This window comes from Staurois parvus, unplaced genomic scaffold (assembly GCF_062004578.1).
Source record: "Staurois parvus isolate SC_StPar_1 unplaced genomic scaffold, SC_StPar_1.0 ptg000210l, whole genome shotgun sequence".
NCBI lineage: Eukaryota > Metazoa > Chordata > Amphibia > Anura > Ranidae > Staurois > Staurois parvus.
The window spans coordinates 3,205,528-3,221,888 of NW_028318006.1; the positions used below are offsets into that span (position 1 = coordinate 3,205,528).

At 37.4% G+C, this 16,361-nt stretch overlaps 1 protein-coding gene across 15 annotated transcripts in view; it reads left to right on the forward strand.

The window, feature by feature from the left end:
* The first annotated feature begins 1,940 nt into the window (after positions 1 to 1,940).
* Positions 1,941 to 16,361, forward strand: part of PRG4 (proteoglycan 4) — a 124,204-nt gene continuing 109,783 nt past the window's right edge. For 14 of the 15 annotated variants that reach the window (XM_089678831.1, XM_089678833.1, XM_089678832.1 and 11 more), the window contains exons 1-2: positions 1,941 to 1,954; positions 2,273 to 2,370. In XM_089678831.1, the coding sequence (XP_089534957.1) occupies positions 2,310 to 2,370 (61 nt within the window). In that variant the 5' untranslated portion in view covers positions 1,941 to 1,954; positions 2,273 to 2,309. The remainder of the gene's footprint in view (positions 1,955 to 2,272; positions 2,371 to 16,361) is intronic. The other variant, XM_089678836.1, reaches the window with a different exon arrangement.

Genomic DNA, 16,361 nt, shown 5'->3' on the forward strand with positions numbered 1-16,361 from the left:
CAATTCCAAATTTTTATTCTTACAAGAATTTTTGTGACTTAAGTAACCTTTTCACTTTCAAAATGAGACTAGCATGCAAAAAAAACCAAAAGCCTGATAATCTTTTGTCCAATATTCTCATTGTGTGTACGGGGCGTAATGTGTTCTTTAAAGCTTGAGTTGGTCAGCACAAGGGGCATCATTTACATTGAATGAGAAGTGTCCCTTGTGGTGGTGCTTGCTCTGTTCGTTGAAATGTTCAGTTCTCTGCAGCTATGATCTTCTGGTGCTGCAATGGTTAATGTGAGCTTCTGGATCTGTCGCACGCATTTACTATGCCCGCCCTTCCTCTATCCATAAATGTCATATTATTACTTCCTGCAATGAAAAGTGTTTTATGAATGGAAGAGGTTGACCTTTTGTTTATCCATATATTCTCCATTTAAACAAGGATTTTGGTGTCCCTCTTCTGGCTTTTTAGCAAAATGTGGCTGGAAAGAAATACAAAAACGTTGGCAAATAATGCAATTCCCATATATGTATTTCAAATTTGTATTTAAATGTTTGCCTTCAGTTCAGCTTTAAGTACTATGATAAAATTGTGGTTTTGCTACATACGTAATAAGTAACTGTGAGCACTGTTTGAATATGCTTTATACTGCAAAATATTTGAAGGGAATATTTTGAATAACAAGATATCTTTAGACAGAAATGATTGTTAATATATCTAAAGTATATATTTAAAAACAAATATTGGAATACATTGGTTCTTCAATTTTACCCCCTTCATGATCAGGCCATTTTTTGCTATTTGGCACTGTGCTACTGTAACTAGCTATTGTACTAACATGCAACACTGTAACCAAATTACATTTATATCACTTTTGTTTACACAAATAGAGCTTTCTTTTGGTGGCACATGATCACCACTGTTTTTTTATTATATAAAGAAAAAAAGACCAAACATTTTGAAAAAATCCAATGTTTTACTTTCTGTTATAAAATACATCTAATAAAAATTTTTTTTAAAAAATCAAATGTATTTATAAATTTTTGCTAAACTGTACTCTGCTACATGTACAAAAAATGTATAAATTGATTGGTTGGAATAAATATGATAATGTCTACAAACTATAGTATATATACTGGAATTTTTAGACTTTTTTTTATACTAGCAATGGCAGTGATCAGCAACTTTTCGTGGGACTGTGATAGTGTGGCGGGCAATCTGACATTAACAGACACTGGATGGGAACCGGTTAACCGGAATCAATTGATACCTGCTGATTGACTTGTGCTGTATTGAATGACAGCACAGAAGGGGCGGAGGACACACACGCGCCCCCTACCTGAAAATGCCAGTTCACGTACATGTACTTGATCTGGAGCAGAGATGCCAACTTGCCGCAGTATATTTACATGCGGCAGTCAGCAAATGGCTAATCTTTTTTTCTATTTTTTTTAATAATAATAGATTTTTATTGTTTTTACATATTGGCAGTAGCTTTAAAAAATGTATCCTTCATTTCAATCATATCCTACCATAATCATGCTACCATCTAATAGATTGCAAATTTCAGAAATGAATGTTAATATATCCATATACCTGAAAAAAAATAACATAATACACTTCTTCTTCATTTTATTGTTATCCTACCATAATCATGCTACAGTCTAACAGACTGTAAATTTCATATACTTTCAATTTGCTTAAATGACGTGCTTCAATTCCTCACACATTTACCAAGTGTACAAGCTTACTTAATGTGATTCACAATATTGCTCAATTCTAGTCACTTAGCTTCATTTTCCAGCAGTTGTGGAAAGTTAAATTTCATTAAATGAGAGGACAACACCCACTTTCCACTCTTTTTTTTTTGCCATGACTGGTCTGAAAAAGATGCAACATTTCCAGCACTATATAAACTTAGAATTTCTCTGCCCAACCAAATTTCCTGAACATCTCCCCTTCAAGGTGAGTGATAGCAATGTAGCCGTAATTTTTACAAATCTATAGGCCATACAGGACAAGTGTACACTGTACCTACCTTTCATGAAAGTAGCAAATCAGTTGTGGAAAATCATATTCACATACGTTACCAATTATTTGGCTGTAACAGACCAAGACAAGAGACTGATCATCAGGATCTTAATTTGTTAGAAATAACTGTCTTACGTTGGAGTCAATAGGGCATTCGGTGTCATTATGACAAAATGAGGATATTGATATTATTCATTTTTTAAAATTATTTATAAAAAAATAAAAATAAATCTTATTTTATCTGCCATACAGGTATAACTCCCAAGAGACTTTTACCCTGGAATAGAAGATGCTTAGCCCTCAACTTTTCCTTTGTTTTACAATCTCCTTTTCTGTAGTATCTGCTCAAAGTAAGATATCATTTATTTGCTAAGTTCAGGACTGCAGTAATCAACAATGTATAGTTTTATTCTATTTTTCTTAAATAATGCAAAATGTATTAAATATTAGGTTGACTATTTTGTGGAGACCTTTGAGTAAAGAGGTATTAGAATGTTGGCCATAGAACATAAATGGGTTAATTGCTTAATAATTGTTATAGTAACTGTATATAAACTATTAGTATGTTTGGACATCAATATCTATAGTGGATAAAACAAAAAGTAAAACAATGTTATACTGGTATAACTGATATGGTAAAGGTAAAACAATGTTATACTGGTATAACTGATATGGTAAAGGTAAAACTTTGTTATGTTATAAACGTATAAAACATATTTACTATAGCATATATGTTAAAACTTTACTCTAAGTATATTTTAGTCCAAAGGGTCAGTGCAAAATTTTCTTGAAACCTTTTAATCAGGTTAAAGGGAAGCTGGTATTTCTTGTGTGTCCTTAACCTGATGTTTAGATATTCTTTCTTGCCAACCTTGTATTTATGGCTTTACACAATGATAAGCACCTTTATTTTCAGTCATGTGCAAAGTTTACAGAAAATGAATTTTAAAGAATTCCTGGATTTTTGTTTTCATACAAACTGTTACTTTTATGAGGTGTATGCTACCTCCTTGATCACTGTTCTTTGCTTGTCCTTACAATTTAGTTCTTGTTGGATAGTATAACCTTTATTATATTTCCAGCATTGTAATATTAAAGTTGCTCATACATAGGAACTGTACTATCTGCCCTTCTCTTTCCTTGTCCATTCACAGAAAGCTTTGTATTTAGTGAATGGTTCACAGAATACAGGACATTTTGTAAACGGCCAAAGGCAGAGGAGGGGCGGATAAATGACAACATGACTTTTGTATAAGAGAGCTCCAGCTCTCTTGTTTCAGCGCCAGACGAGTAGCAAAAGTTACACATCAGGCATGAATAAAATTGTATATAGCCAAAAAAGGGCAGCGACCTAGGAGGTGGCATACACCTCAATACAGTTGACTATTTGTTACCCAGCAGATTAAAAAAATTCTAATGGGGCTGAAAATAACTGTCACTCTTTTGAAAACAAAAATGGTTATCCTGGAATTCCAAGTTTGTGAACTAAGCATCACGTGTATATTTAAACCCAGAAACAAATAATTAATATATTGCAGACGACCAGTCCTTAGATATTGTGGCTGCATTTTTTTGTTACATTTATTGCAAGAACAAAAAATACCTTTTGAATTGAAATTTCAAAAAAAATGCAACTCTCTTCTCAGCTATTTTCTTAAAATTACCAATCCCCCTGCCCCCATGTAATAGGGATGAAGAAAGGGTATCCCTGTTTTGTAGTCCAAATCCTAACAGCAGCACACAGGAAGTGTGTTACTGGCAGACTGAAAAATAAGGAAAAGAGGCTGAAAATAAGGAAGCTAATGCAGTCACCATGTTTCAAGATTGGTCAGTTGTAATATACTGTATTGCTTTACTGTATTTCTATTTAGATACGCTTAACATATATGTGAAATTGTAAAAGACTATAGTTCACTAGATCCCATTTATTCCAGCATTTCAAACATGTATGCAATATATCATAACCAGATTTAGGATATTCAACCTTAGCTACATATATATTTACAATAAACTGTGGTAGAATATTGGGGTAGAAAGAAACATTAGCCTGTAACACGCAAGTTGTGACAGTTCAATGAGAAAATGTGTAATACATTCACACATTACACTTGTATGTTCAGTAAGGACTAATAACTAAACCAATTGTGTGCTGGTGGCAAAGGTAAGTGCAAACATAATTAATTTGTATGCATTAGATGTGCAAATAAGTTGCAGTTTTGCTAGCAGATTACACATTTCAATTTTTGTGCTTTTAAAAATATAGAGCATGTCAATTTCTTATCAACACATGGGCAATTTTTTAAAATGAATTCTGCTAAAAGCAATATGAGAGACCTGAGATGGAAGCAGCATTTCACGGGGTCAGATGGTATGCAATATAACTGTGACAATAAAGACATACCGGTAGGTTATTCAGGTTAACTGTAAATTACTTGAAATACTATGCAAGAGTAGGGATGATCCAAACTGTCATCTGTTAGGTAACAAATGCCTGTTTTCCGGGCTAATAGGTCAAAAAAATAACTTGGGGGTAGGCACTGCCCTGGGGAACATGTACCAATGCAAATAAATAAATAATTCTACTTGGCCAAGAGCAGTGATTTTTTTAAATGCTTAAAGTGAAGGGGCACATCCTTGTAATGTACAGAAAGCACTGACATGTACAATGGAAAATTTCATTTACAGCATCTTTGTTTTTTTTTAAAAAAGACCTCCAAGGGTCTACTATGTAGCTTAGGGGACATTTGGGGGAGAGTGTCATTGTGCTGTTTTTTTTTTTCAAAAAAGCTGCCAATGAATGCCATTTGCCAGCAATTTACATTTTTTTTCTTTGTAAATGTCACTTTTGCTGAAGTACATGCTACAGCAAGAATAAAATAAAAATGCATAGGGGAGATTTACTGAAACTGGTGCATTGAGAATCTGGTGCAGTTGTGCATAGTAACCATTTAGTTTCTAGGTTTTAGTCCTCATGCACACTGGATGTTTTTACAGCTGCTGTTTTTGTCTTTTGGTGTTTTTTTCTACAGAAAGTAAATTCCCCAGCATATTATCCTATGTGTCCATGCACACATAGACTGTAATCAACGTTTTTTGGCAGGGGTGTTTTTTGGCTGGAAATTAACCCCAGAACTAGTGGGTTTCTAGAGGATTTTTTTAGCTGCAAAAACCCTCTAACACTGAAAAACATAGTAAAACACAGTAAAAAGTGGTAACACGCAGCAAACCAGTGTTTTTGAACTTTTTTTGTGCAAAAAATGTTATGTATTTTTTTGTGTGTAAAAAACGCAAAAAACAGCAAATGTGGAAAAACACAGAAAATCACAGCAAAACCCTAATGCTAAAATGCTAAAAAACACTGAAAAATATGTGTTTTTAACTTTATACAGCTAACGCTACCAGCGTTATTAAAACGCCCAGTGTGCATGGTGCCTTATTGTCAATTGAACAAGCTGAAGTTAGAACTGATTGGTTACTGTGCACAACTGCACCAAATTCTGTGTGCACCAGTTTTAGTAAATCTTCCCCATACCGTCCTTCCAGTATCAATTTTAAGGTGGTAGTAAACTGCAGCTTTAAAAAAAAAATCACCTGCAAGGCAATGTCATAATGTGAATTGCATACTAGCAAATTATGAAAAACGAAGCCCTCCAGCGGCGTAGTGTCACCGCTGTAGATGCTTCCTTCTCCCTTCGGTCTTCCTTCCTTGTTTGTGGCCGCCAGCTACATGAGTGGCTGGAGCCACGATGACTTCTCTCCTGCACATGCGCGTGGGTGCCCTCAGCCAGTATGCCGGACTTTCTTGGTGCATGTGCCAGTGATGTCACCAGCTGCATGTACTGAGAATATCCACTACACGGTGTCCTATTATAGGCTTACTTGTAGGTACAACTTTAAAAAAAAACTTTATTACCTTTTTAAGGGGATACCCTGCATAAAACAGAAATGCATGGGGGTTCCCTAAAACTTCACATCAGGGTCTTAATCAGAACATTCAGCCTGGATGGCTAGGAATGGGGGGAGGGAGGAGCATGAGCCCCCCCTCCCTAAATCATATCGGATCACATGACCTCAACATGGAAGGAATACCCCTGGTGAAGCATCTGGTCCCCAAGTCAGTGGGGGCAAGGGCCTCTTATCCACCTTTAACAATAAGGGGGAACCCAGATACTGCTCCCATGGGAATAGGGGGCACATAGTACACCTACTCATTAACCTCCCTGGAAGTATTCCCAAGTGTAGCTCGGGGTAAAATTTCAGCACCACAAGCGGTAACCCCGAGCTACACTCGGAATACCCTGCAGCGCTGCTGCGGGATCCCTTCTGCACTTACCTTGTCCTTCGCTCCAGCGATGTCCCCCCTGCAGCGCCCCCGGCAATGTCCTCCAGCGGATGCCGGCATCTGTCTTCCGGGTTCCGTTCCCTGCGGCGTTGGGATGTACGGGGACGGAACGGCGGGAAATTTAAAAATGTCAAAAAGTGACATTCACTAATTATACTAAAATCACATAGTATTATATTACTGTATCAAAGCATTTCACATATATTTTGTCCCTACTGCTTTGTCCTGTGCCCTGCCTGCATTTTTACAGTTCTTTCTGCCTGGAAACTGAGAAATGTCCATGGCATCCAAAAAGCGTCCCTTTAGGTCAAAAGTGGTTTTAGACCATCTAGAGAACAACAATAGTAAATTAGAACTACTTGCAGAATTGAGTGATAATGATTTGTGGGGAAATTCGTCATCAGACACTGAAAATGATTTTGCGACTTTGCTCAGTGATGTGCGAACTTGCCGCTCTATTTCAAATTTCACTGTTTTTGGTTTGATTATATTATTGAATTAAATTTATTATTATTATACAATTATTTTTTATGATTATTTATTAAATTATAATTTATGATTTCGCGTTTCAAATTTTATCATACCCGGGATGTTTACTAGACTCTTGTTCAGACAGATTTCAGTGAGTTATTCCTAAAAATTACAGGCCTACAATAAAAAAACAACATATTTCCATGCAAAAAAAGTACCGCTTTGAGCACAGAAATTCTGACATAATCAGACTGCTAGGGAGGTTAAAAAAAAGTCGCAACCTTAAAATAAAGACATTCAAATGTTTTCCAAACCCTTTAAAATTAAAAATAAAAATCCCTCCTTGTAAATCAATCACTTCATTCATTGATGCAAATCCACATCAAGCTTGATGATCAGCACCTGCTGACCCACCAAAAACAATGCAGCCGCTGAGACACGTCCGGTGCATTCTCTTCTCACCCACTAAATGACAGGTCCAAGGGATGACAGTTGTTATATACAAGGCAGTGGGGTTAGCTAGCTGATATCTGGTATGGATTTTTAGGGGGACCCCATGCATTTTTTTGGCCTGGGGTCCCCCTTAAAATCCATAGACCTGGAGGCAGGGGCAGACTGACCATTCGAGCACTTGGACACTGCCCGAGGGCCCGGGGTCAGTATGGGGCCCCATGAAATGCCTCTGGTATCTTTTTATAGGCTTTTTTGGGTGTGCTTTGAGTGTGGGCAAGGACACAGGGGCCCCATAATCCCCTATTGCCCAGGGACCCCATGAGTTGTCAGTCTGCCCCTGCCTGGAGGGTCTGGCATGGATTTCCTGTGGGGACCTCATGCATTTTTAAAATTTTTCTTTGCGTAGGGTACTCCCTTAAGATCCATACCAGACTCAAAAAAGTTTTGTATGAAAAAGAGGGGAACCCTATGTGTTTTTGTTTTCTTTTAACTACCCCGCCTCTTTGTTTAAATGGCTTGGGATTCCCAGCCATGTAAGTGAATGGGGTTGGTGACGTCACTGGTTGTTAAGGAGTCAGTAAAGTCTTCACCTGCCAACATCCTTAAAAACCATTGACAGTAGTAAGCTGTTATGTGTAACAGTGGAATAAATACCACTTTTATACGTGACAGTTGGCTCCCACCAAACACCCAAATAGCCACATTTCAGCCTGAACTTGTGTTCTTACCCAAGAGACAAAGCTTTGTTGAAGGCTTTTCACAGGGGCATTTGGCAGGATAGTAATTTAGCAGAATACTCTAATACGACAAAAATATTTCACACATATATGTTTAATGTAATAACCAATGCCTCAAGTACACATATATATTATTATCCTAATCACACAAACATGCACTGTGCCGCTAAAGAGGCCACTTTAAGTAATACCCATGGAGGCATGGTGAGGGGCTGACCCTAGTGTGGACACTTTGTTCTCAGTGCAGTTCAATAAAGCTGAGCCTGATAAAATCACAGGGTTAGCGTTAATGAGCTCCCGGCCACTGCGCCTGTCACACAGTCACTTTTGTCTAATGAAGAGACCCTTGGTGGTTTCCGAAGCATTACACCTATGTTTTATGACATGCTGAGCAAACATCAAAAGTTTATCTATCACAGAAACATATTTTCATATCTACTCTGGCATTCATGGTTAGGAAGAAAGCATTGTCTTTTCTATATCCATGCCACATTACTGACCCTTCAGGATTGCTCAACACTTAGCATGTATTGCCCTGAGATAGTCTCAGTAGTTTTAGCACCCTAGCTATCCTTTTCATATATCCTGGCAGGAGCTCTTATATAAAATCAGCTCTTATATAAAAATGAAGGAAACATTCTCATCCTGTGTCTATCACGGACAGTCCAATTGTCACTGCAGGCAGAGATTTATGAAGGGAATTCAAGCACTTTACCATGCCAAAGCTTTTTTGCATTTTTTGTTAAAATATTAAAATAATACTTTTAGTCCTGAAGATTAGGAAAAACTCCCAAACAGTATATATTTTCTGAAAACAGAGACCCCAGAAAATATCATGGTGATATTTTTTGTTACATGACGATACTACAATGGTTTATCAAGTGCAAAATGTTAGTTAAAAATTCCCAAATTTTCAATAAGCAACACTTTTTTACAGGTCATCAGCATGGAGGTAACTGTGTACGATGTGCCTAGGATTATTGCACCCACTCTGGCATGTGCTGTATTATTTAACATGTGTAGCACAATCAATAGCATTTTTATAGTGACAAGGTCTCTTTAATGAGACATCAGGGGTCTATTAGATCCCTAATGTCTCCCCTGAACTCCAGTAAAGGTAATGGAGCACAGGTCATGCTTCATTAGCCTCTTTGCTGGCCACAGTGACCAGGGATATTAACAGCTGAAAATAAAATGGCGAAATACACTTTGCTTCTGTGTTCTTACTAGCTAGGAGAAATCAGCAAACTGACGTCTACTGGTTTCCCTCCCCTCTGCTTGGTGGCTTCAACCATGCAGGTGAGATATTAGTGACTGGGAAACAGAAATGGGAGGGGGGACTTGAAACATACTGTGTACAGCCACTGTATCACTTCTTTACTGAAAGCAAACACTCAGCTTGTGACAGTAAATGCATCCAGGAGTGTGCGTAAAATCTCTCGCAGTGCTACTGACGTACAACATACATCAACTTTTTTTTGGATAGACTGGAAAAAGGTTAGAAGCCCTGTTTGGTTTTATTGTGGTTTGTGTACCCATAAGGGTATGTCATGGGGATTGAAAGTGAGGAAAAATGCAACATTTTGAGTTATCTACATAAAAGAAATGGAGAGAATATCTTTCACTAAAGACGCTTGCCTGTTTTAACCCAGTAAACCACATTGCATATGGTGGAGGGGTGTCTAAAACCACACATTTTTAGCACCCCCCTCCCAAAACACAAGTCTAAACAAGCCCTAAGACATAGCAAAATAAGCAAATAAGAAAATATCCCAGCACTAATCATGATTTCTAATATAAATGAAAACCTACTAACAGGAGCAGTTCCCACAAAAATGTGTAGTCACACCACAAACATACAAAAGTGAAAACTAGTGAAGCGCTCCACTTCCTATCTGGTAAATATAAATATATTTTTAAAAATCAATATAATAAATCATCAATCAATATATTGTGTCATTTATTGTGAATACATATCCTCTCAAAAAATATTGTAAAAAGTCCAGTGAATAATTCTTGTTAATTTCCATGTGTATCACACCAAGACTGCTGTGAAAAAGTGGTAAGCAGCATACAAATAATGCACTTTTGTGAAGATTTTCAAACACACCACCCAAGTGCACCAGTGCCGTGCTCTCACCTCCTGCACTGGACAACTAAGCAGAAGGTCTAATATTTCTTTAAAAGACCAGGCTCAATAGATCTCTTCCCGCTATTATGAACATATAACATCAGAGGTCTTTTATCACTTTATGAAATCAGGTTCCACAGATTTCCTCCTGCAAATACCTCCCTCCTTTCCAGTACTCAGGCATACACATAGGAACACAGAAAAGACTTCATAGTGCATACCACTATTTTTATTGTTTAAAAAAAACTTAAAAGCAGATCCACTCATATTTGAATTAATAGAGCCAGGTATACTGTTTTTACATAAGAAACCATCTACAATCGTTACAGGCTAGGGAGATTCCAAAATTACTCGCTCCATGCCCCGCCCAGCGTGATGATTTCAGTACAACCACACCCATCTGATGCCTCTGGACTTTTTCAATGGTCCTCCAAAGTCTTATCTGTATCCTATGTGTCCTGGAGTGGAGGAAAGTATATGTAGGAAGAGATCTAAGGAACCCGATACTAGTGATACTAGTCCTCTGATGTGATCTGCTCAAAACTGTGAGAAGAGATCTATTGAGCCTGGTCTTTTAAAGTGATATTTTATATTTTATATCTTACTAGTTGTGATGTTCAGTGTAGGAAGTGAGGGCACAGTTATGGGTGCACTTGGGTGGTGTGTTTGAAAGTGATGATCCATTGCTTGTATGGTGGTTATCACCTAAGCACATCAGTCTTGGTGATTTTAAGGACAATTCACTGGACTTTTTACACTATTTATTGAGAGGACATTTATTCTCAATATATGTTTGCAATATTATATTGATTAACGTTTTTTATATTTATTTTTTATTTTTTTTAGCTAATAAGACATTGGTTTGTAATTACCATATAGGAAGTGGAGCTCTTCGCTATTTTTCACTTACACTACATATAGCTGGCATGAAACCTGACAAGGCTTGTACCTTTTCCCTAGCGTGTCCAAAATAAAAAAAGGGTTGTCTTTAAGAAATACTTTAAACAAAACAAGAAAAATCAAAAAGACATAAAACTTACAATAGATAGCTCTTCTCCCTAGGCCCACTTTTCTATACAGCACACAATACCGAGTGCCTGTGAGGCAGTTGCCATATTACTGGGGACAGAAGCTATCATTGGGTAGTTTCTAAAGCCTGGATCAAGGGGGCCCTTTTGAACACCTAAGATACGCTAATGCATCTTGTTGGAAATAAAATTATTTGGCTCTCATATCTATCAGTTTAGTGCTCCTTTTGTCTTACACATCTTGGATCATATCTAACACATCTTCTTGAGACCCATCATTTTAGATACTGTAGCTACACTCTGCATCAGAAGCTCCACTGTGCAATATGAGATACAACTGTCTTTTGATTCAACACCTCCCACCAATCTCCAAAAACTATATACTGTAATATAATATTTCTATAGCTACCTGTTTGAACAATTCCACTTAGAAATACAATAAATACTGTAAATGTATAGACTTTTCATCTTTGTTGGTTGTACTTTGTCAAATAATATGTTACTTTCATTTTCACTTTTTAACCTCAGTAAAATGCCCTGAGCTTTAAAGTGATACCACCACTATGTGTACAAGCCCTAAAGGCTAAGACTACTTTCACACTGAGGAGTTTTTAAGCGTTTTTGTGTTTAAAAAAGTGCCTGAAAAGCTCAAGAAAAATGCTTCCCTATGTATGTGAATGTATATCTATGTATGTTTTCACACAGGCATTTCGTACTGAGGTGCAGTGTCTTTGGGGCATGTTTAGTGAGTTAAAAAAACACACCAAAAACACCGCTTCCCATTGAAATCAATGGAAAACACCTGAAAAATGCCTGAAAAGCACCTCAAAAACACCTGTGAGAAGCGCTTTTGATGCAGTTTTTAAGTCACATGTCCTTTAAAAAATGCTCAGAAAACGCGGCAAAAGCGCATTGAAAAGGCCTATACATTTTTGCTGTGTTTTTGCATTGTGAAAATAGCCTATACCACCTGCATCTGGCTGCATTGGTCAACACAGTCCCACTGCATTCACAAGGTGAAAACTTGTTTTCTACAGTGTCAATTTACTACTAAAGCCGGCCATAGATGTATTGAAATTTGGCTGGTTCAGCAGGAACTAGCTAAATTTTGATTAATCTATGGGCAGTCTAGTTCTACTGAAATTGATCCATCGATCTCCCCATACCCCCACACAGTGTGTTTTTTATGTCCAATCAATGCCAGCTGCTATAGCCACCAGTAGTGATCATTACATTCTGTTGTTGGGAAAGGCTTCCTGTACTTCCCGCCAGCAGAACACAATAGCGCTGCAGGAAGGATTCCCCCATCAACACAGTCAGTGAATTGAGTAATTTTCTCTCCTTCAACCTGTGGCAAGATGTGTGGCTTGCTTTACTGTGCAGAGAAAACAATGAGGCAGGCAGCATTTTACCACAGTGCAGCAAGCAAAAGAAAAATGCCCTGAAATGCACATCAATGCAGCACTATCAAAATGCACTCAGTGCTCATCGAAAATGCATTTCAGCATATATACACAGACACATGCTTTGTGGTATGGTCATACCCTACAGAAGTTGTCCTTGCTGAGCAAACCATTATTATCTATCTTTCTGCTGCCTTGTTATAGAACTCCACTGTGCTGAAGAGACAATCTAGGGAACAGATCTTCAACATCTGACACTCTTTTGCGCAATGCCTTGTCCTAAACTTCACCCTGTGGTTCCTTCTGCTGGCCCCTATGTCACTTCTGTTTACTGTCACTGGCATTAAATACTCCTGGAAGTGTCAAATGTAGAACATCTTTCACCATGCTTCTCTTCAACACAGCAGAGTTCAGGGACATGGGTCATTAGACAAGTGGCCAATAATTGCTTACTTTACAGGGAGAACGTTTGAGCCTTTAGAAATAGTAATAGAGTTGCTTTAAGGGCCAGTTCACTCAACAAAAATGCATTCCGGATATGTTTTTGCTTACAGTTCACACCACATGCAGTTCCAGTGCACTACTTTTTTTTCTGCTCCAGAAACTGACTGGAACTGACTGCACTAGTGTGAACCAGGACCATTGGAATACATGGAAAACACTGTGCATGCATTTTTGATGCAGAAAAAAACTGCACAGAACTACATCTAATGTCAACTAGCCCTAAGGTCTAACTTCAGCAAACATTTTTGCTATTTGAATAAAGTTCAGAAAAGTTACAATATTGGGTTTATTTACCAAAGCTGGAGAATTCAAAATCAGGATCATTCCTGCATAGAATCCAGTCAGCTTCTAACTTCAATATAAACAAGAATGTGCAATGCTAAAAATATTAAAATGCAGAAAAAAAGATATGAAAATAGCATAAAATACGTTAAAGATGGCCGCTGGTGCTCTCCGTTGCTCCGGCGGCATGATGTCACGGCGTTATTGGCTCCTCCTATTTTAGGATGAGCCAATAATGCTGTGATGTCACGCCGCCGGAGCAATGTGGAGCTCCAGTGGCCATCTTTAACGTTGGACGGTTAGTCCATGCTGTTTACCTGCATACTTTATGCTTTTACACCTGGATGCTTTAGCCCATGCTGTTTATACGCACATTGTATGCTTCTGTACCTGGATGCTTTTAATACCTTCAATAAATAATTGAAATTACTACACTATGGATATTTCTCTGCCTTAACTCCCTTGGGGAGTATTGGTTTTCAGACGTCTACTATCCAGTCTCCAGAGAGGGAGCCTCTTTTACACCCTGTGAGCTGCACCCATCCATCACTTAAGGGAAACTCTGGAATTTCCTGAATCATCATTTAAAGTCCCAGGACCTATCCATCTGGAGAGGGAGTTAATCTTATACCTAGCCCATCTCAGATGACCAATTGATGACTTCAGATTATATTAATCAAACGTGCATTATATTGCGCGTTCCGGTGAGTGTGCATTTCTTCCATATCTCATTGCACAAGCACTGAATTTTGGATAAGCGCAGGATCTATATGAGCACCTACAGTCACCTTAATAAATTGTTATATATTTTATGCTATTTTCATATCTTTTTTCTGTATTTTAATATTTTTAGCATTGCACATTCTTGTTTATATTGCTTATTTTGAGGTTTTATTTGGTTACCTTGGTGCATAGCGGTTGATATTCCTTTATGTGCACTCACATACACCTATTGTACATTCAGCTTCTAACTTCAACTTGTTCAATTAAGCTTTGGCAATAAAACCTGGAAGCCAATTGGTTTCTATGCAGAAGTGAGCCTGATTTAGCACACTCCAGCTTTGGTAAATAAACCCCTATCTTTCAGGTATTAATTAATATGTTAAGTATGCATTAAAATATTTTGTCTGGAATTGGGCTTTAAAGTGTCAGTCCAGTTTTACAAAAAGCACACTATGCTTTCAGCAAAGCAGTTAGTGTGCTAAACCTACCTAGCAGCCAGGCAATGAAGTCCATATTTGCATTTTGAAGAAGCTTCTGCAATACCTTCATAACCAGTAATGGCTCCATCCCAGCATTGGCTCCATACACATTGCCCATGTACAGTGTGTACTCTCTCCTGTCACCTATGCCAGCTCAGCAGAGGCTACAGAGGAGAGTACACACTGAGCATGTGTGGCCCAAAAGAACAGGATAGCACTCCCTTCCATGGCATTAGGGGGCTGGCCAAAATGGTTGCTTCCTCTCTGCAATAATTCAGAATGGAGACATAGCTGGCTGCAGAGGATTCACAGAAGCTTTTTGTAAATAAAAGCTCACACTTACAGCATAATATGCATTTTTAAATATTTTCAGTACATTCATTGTCAGAGTTGAAAATAAAAAAAATTATATTCCTCAAAAAAGTATTTCTTATATTTCAATATTGTACTATAGAGCCTCAGGAAACATGAGGTGTTACCTTTCATTAATTGTATTGTACTTTCTTTCCCTGTTCCTGCATGTGTATATACATATATTGTTTAACTGTAAGTTTTTTACCTTTTCTGTTATGTTCCCTGAGTATAACTAGTTCTGTTCCTAAAGCGTGCTTTCACTTATAATAATGCTGTGTTAGGCTACTTTACCATAAAAATGTTACTGATCATTAGCCAAGAAACAAATTAAATGATCTGTGAATAGCTCCATTTTTCAGTGTGTAAAAATTGCCCTGTTCTTTATATCAATGGTATACTTCTATACACATGTCGTTAGATGCAGTTTTTTGGGTTTTATGTTATAGATTTGAATGCTGTGCATGTATAGCCACTTGTGTGAATATCTCCATTGAAAACAATGCAGCTGCTGTCAGATCCATAAATGAAAACTTTTTTTTCACAGCCATGTAAATGAAGCCTTATTGCTGTTTAAGTACACCTGTCATAAGGGAAATAAAGAGGCTGTGGTAGCGGAAATTCCTCTAGTAATGTTAGTTTCCTGACCCTAACAGCTTTACTTCATTTGACAGGCTTAGCAAACATTTACTACTCTTTTAGTAAACAAATCCCATTTAGGTTTTCACCATGAACACATATAGAAGTAATAACTGAATTTTCTCTGTCTTTATGAATCTGTATCCAGGTCAGGGATACGATATTGAAGCCAGTGGGCTTCACCAAGCTGTTTGAACAATCACTACTACTTTAGGAAATAAACACCAAAGAATTAAACCCAAATGGTTAGAATGACAGTCAGGTAACTAGCATTTTAAGAAAAGGAATCAGCAATGACCTCTGTATTTCTTTTTTGACATGTTACCTTTAAATGGCTAGGGCATGATTATTACAATACAATGCAATGTTGTGATGTGATGCTATAACACATTTTTTACTGGAGGCATACTGTGTATGTAAAAGTAATGGGATATTTAGCTACAGTAATTGAAAAATGCATTTTAATTTTAGCTGTATTTCATTCTTTTTTCAGATTATGCTAAGTTGATTTATATTTTGTAATAAAACCTTTTAAGGTGAAATTTCTGAGTTGAAAGTTTGATTGTGCTGGTAAAATACATAAAATGGTGTAAGATTTGAGCAAGTGCTAACTTAACTTCAGTTTTCAGTTTTAAAATATTACAAACATATAGGGGTTGATTTACTGGAGAGTGCAAAATCTGGTGCAGCTCTGCATAAAAACCAATCAGCTTCCAGGTTTTATTGGAAAGCTTAATTGAACAAGTTGAAGATAGAAGTTGATTCACTACCATGCACAGCTGCACCAGATTTTGCACT